Source organism: Myotis nattereri (genome assembly GCF_964212035.1).
Source record: "Myotis nattereri genome assembly, chromosome: 3".
In the NCBI taxonomy this organism is placed as follows: Eukaryota; Metazoa; Chordata; class Mammalia; order Chiroptera; family Vespertilionidae; genus Myotis; species Myotis nattereri.
This window is the reverse complement of record NC_138077.1, coordinates 83,020,207-83,030,817: the sequence shown is the minus strand read 5'-3', so window position 1 is coordinate 83,030,817 and position 10,611 is coordinate 83,020,207. Positions and strand designations below refer to the sequence as shown.

Below are 10,611 nucleotides of genomic sequence, written 5' to 3'. Positions count from 1 at the left end.
ACAATATCATCGAGAATACTTTGAATAAAAAGGTTTTGCATATAAAACATGAATTATTTATTATTACTGTGCATCCATATTCAAAGTTATATCTATGTGTGCTGTGTTTTCTCAAAATGTATATACTCTTCTAAGAGAGTGATTTATAACATGACATATACACTTCAGAAAAAGTTTTTATTCTTGTCATGCATTGACTATATAGTAAAATATTATAATATTTTCCAAAGCACTTTGAAAATAAATTGTAAGAAGAAAACATTATTAAATAGGAAAAGATGCATGCCTATGCATTAGGTTGAGCCTATTTTCTTTTCTTTTAGAACCTTGTAACTAGTTTCATATTGTCTCAGTACATAATGAGTTATGCACGTTGCACTCTTTCTGTCAGGTATTCTTAAAGTTACAAGACATAAAATTTGCCTAAACTTTGTATTATTATCTTCTATATATTGCTTCCTGAACAGTTGTTTTTTTCCTGTTGGTATGTATTAAGGCTACCCATAGTCTATGAATTGAGAAATTTGTATGCAAAGTACTTCAAATGTATGCCATTTATATGGATTATTACCCTTAAAATCCATTTATGTTCCATGTCTTTTGGATCCTCTACCTATCAAATGTGGGCAATATTTTCTCACTTAGAGGCAAAGTTGAGTTAACTAAAGAAATTTATAATAAAATAATCCATTCATTTATCTATTCAATAATTTATTAAGCACTAATATTGAACCCTATATATGCTAGTTAGTGTAATGTGTACATATACAGTATTTTTCCAATGCCAAGGTAAACCAAATGCACACATAACACTTTTAAAACAATAAAAATTACAAATAAATAAACAAAACAAGTCTTCTGAGGACACAAAGTAAATACATAATAACTATATACTTAAATTCATAAAATTTTTAAAGAAAATTTCTCTCAATGCTTCGTTTAGTTGAATATGTTTATAATTATTATTACTAGAGGCCAGTGCGTGAATTTGTGCACCAGTGGGGTACGTGGGCCTGGCCTGCACCCTCTTGCAATCCAGGACCCCTGCCAGTTTTGGCCAGATCCCCACTGGCCACGCCAGGGGACCCCACTTTCCTCCCTCCTCTCTGGGTCCGGGGTGTGAGTCGACAGGCCCCAGCAGCAACCTAACCTACTGGTCGGACATCTCCCCCCTAGTGGTCATTGCATGTCATAGCTACAAGTCGAACACGGTCACTTAGGCATATATATATATATATATATGTAAATTTGACTTATCTGGATTCAACAGCACATCATATGATAAACAAGCATTTCAAGAGCTGGAGAATATGGCATCTAAGTATCCAATTATCTATTTTATGTGGCTGCTAGAGTCAATATGAAGATTCAAGAAAGTGATAGCTGATACCTTGACAGTGAGGAAGGAGTGAAGACTACAGTGGCTGAAAAAAATAGCATTTCTGATGGCAATTTAGTATAGCAACAAATGTCACATTTAAACTTAATAATAGCTCCAAAGAATAAGCACATATTCAGGGATGGATTGAAATATGTGGGATCCTTGAGAGACCAATTGTGTAGCTCTTGATTCAAGTTATATACTATCAATCTATGTATGATATTTGGATAATGACAGCAAAATGAAATAGTTTATTAAGTACAAAATACACAATTCTGTCTTATATTTTATTTTTTAAATTTTTTTTTTTTTTATTGATTTCAGAGAGGAAGGGAGAGGGAGAGACTCGTTAGTTTCCTTCTTGGTCAGAAGGGATCTGGGGCCCCTGGGGCGCCTCCTTGACATGTGTCCTTTGGTGGCCTTTAAATGTCCCCAGTTGGCGGAAGGACAGGTGGCAATGGGGACACGGGTAGGGTCTCAGGCCGGAGTGGGTGCGCATGTGGACATTGAGGTTCCCGCGGTGGCCGAACGTTTTCTGGCAGACGGCGCACTGGTAAGGCTTCTCCCCCGTGTGGATCCGCTGGTGGTCGCGGAGGTCCGAGGCCTGAATGAACCTCTTGGGACAGTCACGGCACTGGAAGGGTCTCTCTCCTGTGTGTGTCCTCAGGTGAAGTTCTAGCTGTGATTTGTAGCTGAACCTTTTGCTACAGTCTTCACACTCGTATGGTATCTTTCTCCTGGGTTCTTTCCCAACAGGGTGGCCAGTTTGCTCCACGGTGCTTGACGCACCCACTGAATTGCACCAGTGCCGTCTGGTGACTTCTCCTCTGTCCAACGACACGGCTCCTTCTTGAGGCTCCTCTTGGAGGGTGGGAGTGTTGCCCCTTTTTCTCTTGGGGGCACCTCCTAAATTCCCAGAACCTCTTCTCTTTGGAGGCTGACTCCAAGCCGGTGTCTCCGGATCGTGGGTGGGAGGTACGTCACGGGCATCCACACGCTCCAGGCCAGTTCCTTCCTGCGGGTCCTGCTCCCCCTCTGTCTGCACCGAATCTCCAGGACTGCCGGGAAGCGGAAGCTTTGGAGATGTGAGTACTGCTGCCTCTGCCCTGTCTTCCATCACATCCTTCTCCAACTTCACCAAATTCTCCATGGGCCTCACACCCTCCAGATCACTTTTCGTGGGAATTGTCTCTGACAGGAAGACATTCTGCCCCTGTCCCCACACCACGCCACTGGTTCCTGGCTGGTTCCCTGGCTCTCCACTGACCTCCTGGCTGTTCTCAGGATGTACCCCCATCTGACTTATGGGGGATTGGGACTTCATGGACAAGTCCAACACATAGTCTGTGTCACCAACTTCCTCATCGGCCATCTGGACATCGGAATTCTCCTGAAGGTACTTTTGCCCTTGCAAGGTGATGACCTTCCAGTTCCTGGGTTTCTCCTGATTTCTCAGCAAGACCTTCAGTCCCTCGCAGCTCTGCACGCGCCTCTCCTTCACCAAGACCTGCAGCTCCAGGGGCATGCAGGTCATGAACTTCTCCAGCAGAAGCTTATCCAAGATCTGCTTCTTGGTGAGCACATCCGGCCTGAGCCAGCGGTGGAGGAGCGCAGACATTGTGTGCACGCTCTGGAGCGGGTCCGCGTCCTCCGGGTGTTGGAAGGCTCTGAAGAGCACATGCCCCTCCTCAGAGTCCCGGTGCTCTTCTTCAGTGAGGCTTCCCTGGGCCGGTTCGGCCGGTAGCAGCTGCCAGCACAGGTTGCCCTGGGGGTGACCATGACCATCGGAAAAGGCCTGGTCTGTAGCCATATTCCTTGGGAACGTCTCCGATGGGACTGGAGCAAACCGGGCCTGAAGGGAGCTCCTGATGGTGAGGACCCGAGGGACGGACTCGGTAACAGGCCACAGCTCGCTTCCGCAGCGCCTTCACTCGCAGCTCCTGCAGCCCGGACTGGCAAACGCTGTGCCAGGCGCTGACACCCGCCTGTTTATATACCCGCTCTGGGCATCACTTCTTGTTCCCGCCTCGCGCTATGATTGGTTAGAGACCAGGGTTGATCCGTTTTTCATAATCCGCTCAGACATTGTTTCCTGGAGAGAAACGCCTGGGGCTGCATAGGGTGTGTTGGCTGGTAAGCTGCTTAGCACGGGTCTGAAGCGTTTGAAGGCCCCAGAAACGTAGACCCAGCCCAGCCTGGGTGCCGAAGGGTCTCGGAGGGTCGCGTGTTCGGTTCCCTGTTTGGGCACATCCCAGGTTTTGGGTTCAGACTCCATAGATTCAATGGTTCTGTCTCTCTCTCTTTTTCTCTCCCATGGGCTGCGATCATGGGCTATGCCCGTGATGGCGAACCTATGACACGTATGTCAGAGGTGACATGCGAACTCATTTTGGGTGACACGCATCGGCAGAGACAAAAAATTTCATAATTCAAATACTTTTCTCTCACAACGGCCACAGTTGGGCATCATTCAAGTAATATTATTACTCACGTTACTCATGATCAATAATGCAATTCTAAAACCGGATGTAAACATGTAGGTCGGTGTTGTGTAGTAAAGACACATAGTGAAAACATCCAAGATACATTGTTCCAATATTGACATTAATATAAAAAGGTTAAGAATTGCACTATAAAGAGATTAATCTTTACTCATGACATTTTATTTTTACTTGAGTGACAAAATGCCCAATTCTGGAAACGGCCTTGTTATTGTCAACATGTGCCTCGGGTAAGCTTCCCGTGCATTCGGGTGCATTTGGCAAACCGACGCACTTGATAATTGATTACAGCACCATATATTTGTTGGTTATACATACAGTCTTTGAATTGTTTTGCGCCAGGAGTCAGTGCAACAGCACTTCAATAAGTTAATAGGTAAGAAACCTATCAACACAAGGCGTCGGAAGGGTCTCTCTCCTATGTGTATCCCCTGGTGAAGGTCTAACTGCTATTTATAGCTCCAGGAGCATGCGGATCAGGAACTTCTCCACCAGAAGCTTATCCAAGATCTGTTTCTTGGTGAGCACATCCGGCCTGAGCCAGCGATGGAGGAGCGCAGACATTGTGTGCACGCTCTGGAGGGGGTCGGTGTCCTCCGAGTGTTGGAAGGCTCTGAAAAGCACGTGCACCTCTTTAGAGTCCAGGTGCTGTTCTTCAGTGAGGTATCCCTGGGGCGTCTGGCCAGTAGCAGCTCCCAGCCCAGGTTGCCCTGGGGGGTGTCCACGACCATCAGAAAAGGCCTGGTCTGCAGCCATATTCACTGGAAACATCAGCTCCTGTCGCCACACCACATCACTGGCTCTTGGATGGTTCCCCGGCCCTTTGTTGACCTCCTGGCCATTCTCAGGATGTACCCCTATCTGACTTATGGGGAATCGGGACGTCACAGACAAGTCCAACACGTGATCTGTGTCTCCGATTTCTCGTCGGCCACCTGGACATCGGAATTCTCCTGAAGGTACTTCTGCCCTTGGAAGGTGATGGCCTTCGCCTCCGCAGCGCCCACACCCACAGCTCCTGCAGCCTGGAATGGCGAACTCTGTCCTGTCTTATATTTTAAATAAATATTTATTACAATATTTGTATGTAATTTTTTTCGCCAAGCAACTATGTGAGAAACATTTCTTAACCTGTTTAAAATTTAGGTAACAAAGCAGACCATTCCCCTTAAGTAACACGATATATGTGTATTATTTGGTTTTAATTTGAATTCTGACTTCAGATAATGACTAGTTGTTATAAATTATTCTCATATGTATTAGTCTAACCTATGCACTCACAGTCATTCTGTCAAAAAAATCAATAGTTTTTTGCCACATGTGAAAAAAATGTTTTCTTTTTGTTATACTGTCTGGATCTGTCGAAATTTTGTCAATGTATTAGTACATTCTGTAGAGGGCCGCCTGGGAGGCACCTAGGCATTTTCTTATAATTATTGTCAGCTGAACTCAGAGCATAGGCAGAGCCACGCCCTGGGAACATGCTTCCCCAATAAGGCTGGACATGTTAATCAGGCAGGGGCGGAACTAGATATGTAAATCTAGGCCTTTAAAATAAACCTGCTGTGTGGCTCAGCCCACTTTTTGCCGCCTCTCCATCAGAGAGGATGGCACCCACCTGGCCCCAGCTTAAAATCTATTTCTGCGTCTTGGTCTTTCTTTAATTTCTTAATCCCCAGCTCCTCCACTCAGCAAATGGACTGTTTCCTTATCCATGCGGGACATGGTAAAGAGAGAAAGAGCCCCCCCCCCCCAACATTTGGCGCCCCCCAACAGGGACTGAGTACCGAGGCAAAAGAAGAAAGTGAGGGGGTCACTCCCAGAAGCGTGTGCACACAGATTTAAAGGAATAAGGTAAGGGGAGTGTATTGTTGTGAATTGATATGAAATAGCCAGGTGTAAAACGTGGGTAATCCTCAAAAAAATGCTTTAAACTATGCTCTGTTAATTGTAGTCAAATTCTTGATTTCTTTCTTAAGCTTTGTTGATGAAACCTGGGAAAAGGTTAGAAAGCAGTTGTGTGACCAATACTCCGCAAAAAGTCCAAAGAAAATTACTGTTTTAATTGGTGATGGCCTTGATTCAGCACAGGAGAGTTTAAGAATGTCTAAGTGGGGTGCAGCCACTGCCTTACAGCCTGGAGTGGAAGGGTGCAAGTCTCTGAGAATACCATCTGCACCTCCTCTGCCTCCACGTGTAAACTACTTGTAACCAAGTAGAAAAGGATTAAAGGAATTTCTCAGCAACTGCCAATGATTCTTATATATATATATATATTATTGATTTTTTTACAGAGAGGAAGGGAGAGGGATAGAGAGTTAGAAACATCGATGAGCGAGAAACATCGATCGGCTGCCTCCTGCACGCCCCCTACTGGGGATGTGCCCGCAACCAAGGTACATGCCCTTGACCAGAATCAAACCCGGGACCCTTCAGTCCACAGGCTGACGCTCTATCCACTGAGCCAAACCGGTTAGGGCTAGCAATGATTCTTTATCTTAAAAAATCTTTTCTTTCCTTACAAAAATAAAAATAAATAAAAATTGAAAAATAAATAAAGTAAAAAGAGTAAATGCCAGACCATTACTGAATCTTCCCCCTAAGAAACAAGGAGGTGGGGGAAGCTCAGGTGGTCATCCAATATGGACATCACTCCCCAAGAAAGCCACTTCTTTGCCTCATCTTCACCATCTTCATCCTTTTTTTCCAGCTAATGACTTAAAGCTTTTTCGAATTCATAAATGCATCCGGGATTTCTGTGCACATGTAAAGGGAAAAGGCCAGTTTAAAAACGAGTGTGCATAGTTTTGAGCTGAACTTGACCTTTTGCTGTGTACAGAATAAAAACCTGAGACTGTTTTGGACTTAAAAATGGCGGAGATGAACCTGAGAAAGAAATACAGGCTGGTTTTTCAAGGTAATTTAAAGTAGCTCTTTTGAAATTTCTTGACTTCCCCAGGAGGAAAATTCTGACCATTTTTAAATTTAGCATTTATGCCAGGCTTATTGGCTGGAAACTTAAAACTTTTAAGTTCAAAATCATCTAAAAGTATTGAGATTTATAATACTGAAATGTTGATCTGAGTATGCCTAGTATGAAGTCTAGATGATAGAAGTTAATCTACTAATTGAAAATGCCTTATATTTTATTTGAAAAGTATCCTTAAATGTAAAAGTATTGATTTGAAAAAATGCTAAGTATTTAATTTGCTACATAAGATTTAAAGCTCTGAAAGTTTTTAAAGTCTCTTTTCTTACCATTAAAAAGTTTAAAGCTACACCCTTTTTTTATGGAGGGATGGGTAGACCTGCCCTTCCCCTAGCATGTAGGTAATCCAATTACTGCCAGCAGCCATCTTTAGGAATGTTAATTTGCATTTCAATGGCTACACCTTTTGCTAGCCGACCTTCCCAGTAAAGGTCAAGCAGCCAAAAGGTGACTCCTTTGAAATCAGCTTTCCACCAGTAGTCATTTTGTAATACCTACAAGTTCGCTTCTCAGTTTCCCCGTGCAGAAAAAACATGGTTTAAGGTTAATTATTAGATTTTAATATTTATTCTTAAAAATATAAAAGTGTAGTTAATCAAAGAACTGCTAATATTTGACTTGTAAGCTCTGAAAGTTTAAAGTGCAAATTGAATCGGGAGTAATTAAATATCTAATGTATAACTGGTTTTTGAAAAAACAAAATGTTTTCTCTTAAATGATTAGGAATTCAAAATATGTTACCCATTGGTCTGATTTAAAAAAGATGATTAATTTTATGATCTCCACTGAAAATTTTTTAATACAAAAACGAGTTTAAATTTGATTGATATTCTTTAAGATAATTATAAAGGATATATAAACAGCTAATGGGATTTCTGTTTGTCTACAATATAATGTTGGCCATCTATCTTTTAGGGGTTTTGGTTTGCTCTGTCAAAGAACAGTGTAGACAGCCACCACTTTGAGCTGCCTGACTTGGCAGCCGCCATGTTGGCCGCATGGCCTGCCGCTCCCCTGGGGGCCGCCATCTTGAAACAGCAAAGGCCCCTCCCTCTGACTTAGTCAATCACAAAAAGAGTGTCTGCTCACTGAGGCAGGATGGGATTTCAGGGGTGGAGCTTTAAGGCGGAGTTTTACTACGGAAATACGGATGGGGCCGAAAGTGTGCTTGCCTCGCGAATTTATTTAATACTATTTTTAAGAAAATACTTTTAATACTTAATAAATTAGCAATCACGGTCTTAATATAATTTCAGTGGTATGATAGACCAGTGTTTTAAGCAGTTGGCTTTATAAGGGCCGACAATAGAGCTTGTATTTCTTAAAATGCTTGTAGATAAGAGACATTTTTAAGTCATCTTAAATTCTCAGTAGAACCAGTTATACATATATCATAAACAAATAAAGAGTAATTGATTTCATGGTCAAGACTAGATCCTATTATGTTGAGAACTGCTTTTAAAAGTTGAAAATTTTTTAATTAGATATGTATTTGACAGTTTTCCCAAGTGAAATATTTCAAAATATAATATGCTTGGTTGCATAAGAAATTTCTGCCAAATAAAAGAAAAAATTGATTTATTAGTAGCAATGTCTTTATTTAAACTAACAAAAGCACCATGCCGCTGCATTTTAAATTAGGCTGGAGGTGGGGCAGCGTTTGCACCTTGTGTATCAGACATAAAATTACTAAATTTACTAATCTTTATAAGCAATTGAATCCTAGTCAAGTAAAATTCTTCTAAAAAGTTACTGAAGGCTTCCCATGATCCCTCTGTATATGCAAATAAGCCAAAAGGGAATGCTGTTTAAAAATATTATTTTAAATTTAATAAAAAGGAGAAATTTTAATATTTTGAAATATCTTCCACTAATATTTATAGGATAATCTAATGATTTTCTGTTAAAATACCAAATTTGAAAATAAGTACAGTCACCATAAATGTTTAATGACTTTGACTTGAAATACATGGCCTTGTGGCACTAACAGTCAAGATCCAAGAAGTAATCCTATAGGTTACTTGGTGTAAAAGAGAAAGATTTTTCTTTTTTAAGTTGAAGTTCTCCAAGTGTAATCCAGCAGGAAGAAGACAAACCAGACAACCAACAGCCCAGAGACCACCTGGGGCATGGTAAAGTGAAGTATGGTAACAATTAACTCAGGTAAAAACTGTAAGTTTCATATTGGTCTTAGAAGGCACATTTTTCCTTTACCTGGGAAGGACAGCACAACTATCCCAAGGTCAGAGGGCTCTAGTTAGTGTGTCAACTCAGTGTTCTGGAGACCCAAAACTGTAATTTAAATAACATGCCTAAGTTTAACCTGGGTTACCCAAGGACTCTAGATAATGTGTTTTCCCAAAACTGTAGTTTGGATGGCATGCTCTCTCTGTTTCTGTAAATTGCTTTTTTTTGCAAACTAGGTTCCTCATTCCAAACTTCGAGACAGCCAATTTAAAATTGAATTGTCATGACCTAGAGCAAAGAATATTCTTACATGGTATTATTCTACTACAAGTTTCATTAATAATTTTGATGCTTTAAAACAGTATATTGTGCATTTATCCCAAACAAACTTACAAATTAATTCTTTGAATGTTTGGCAACAATTTAATATTTAAGGACATAAAAGAATTTATTCCCTTCCACTGTGTGGAAGGCCCCCTGGGAAGGCACTTAGGCATTCTGTATTGACCTCTCTTGATCTTTTTGCAAAGAGGATTTCCTCTTCTCACAATCTAATTGTCTACAGCTGCTATCTGAGCTCTCCGTTCAAACTGAGATCATGAAAAGCTGGTACCATGGATCTGTCTCTTGTCCAATGGCATAAGTTGGGCCCTCTCTGAAGAAGAAACCTGGGTTCCCTATGATCAATGCCGGGGCCCGCCAGCAGGCAAGGGGATCCAAAGGCAGTAGCTGGGCATGGAGGCCAGAGGGACATAGGCTATCAAGGAGACAGAACTGAACCTCACATCACCCTACTTGGCCCAGAGATGGCTGGTAGTCAAAGATGGGTAAGACCCCACAGGGTGGGGCGACTTAAGACAGACACAGTTGGGGGCCAGTAGGAGAAAACTTGGGATCCACAGAGGTGGGGCACAGATCCTCACCCCACCCAATGGTGCAGAGGCTTGAACACTCGCCCCTTCTGAGGAAGGTCTCCCGTCCCTATGGCTGCTTCTTGCTTCCCATGCCCAGCCCAGATCAGAAACCAAATAACAGAAGAGACTTGGTCCAGCTGAAAATGGTACCCAGAAAAACAAAGGCTTAGTTTAACAGACTCTAAATTTAAATCTAGCCTAACAACAGAAATGCTTAAGCCTCCTCAAGGATGTAAAGTGATCCTTTCAATTAATATTTACAGTGTAAATTAAGATTATTGTTAAAATATTAAATTTCACACTAAAATAGTTGTTAAGTTTTCAAATTAATTAAATTTGGCTAACTTGAAATAAGTAATTATTCAAAAAGTATTAACCAAAATTTTCATTTCGTGGTAAAATTGCTTAACATGCAAAAAAAAGTTATCTAGACTGCATTATATATTTTCCAAAAATCCTCCTAGTTAAATAAAAAAAGGGGGGACAGTGGAAAAATATAGTGGAAAAATGCCATGTAAGAAAATAGATCTTATAACTAAATTAAAATTTTTTCGTTAGCGAGACACCCAGAAAAAACACACATTATGCCGAAACCGGTTTGGCTCAGTGGATAGAGCGTCGGCTTGCGGACTGAAGGGT

At 41.6% G+C, this 10,611-nt stretch overlaps 1 protein-coding gene across 1 annotated transcript; it reads right to left on the bottom strand.

Annotated features, from left to right (window-relative positions):
• Positions 1-1,523: 1,523 nt before the first annotated feature.
• Positions 1,524-3,191, bottom strand: LOC308516610 (zinc finger and SCAN domain-containing protein 5C-like; the record flags this gene model as incomplete). The annotated part of the gene is made up of 1 exon (XM_081087648.1): positions 1,524-3,191. One exon carries the CDS (start codon positions 3,189-3,191, stop codon positions 1,731-1,733), a length of 1,461 nt encoding a protein of 486 aa, XP_080943774.1. The 3' UTR covers positions 1,524-1,730.
• Positions 3,192-10,611: the final 7,420 nt, after the last annotated feature.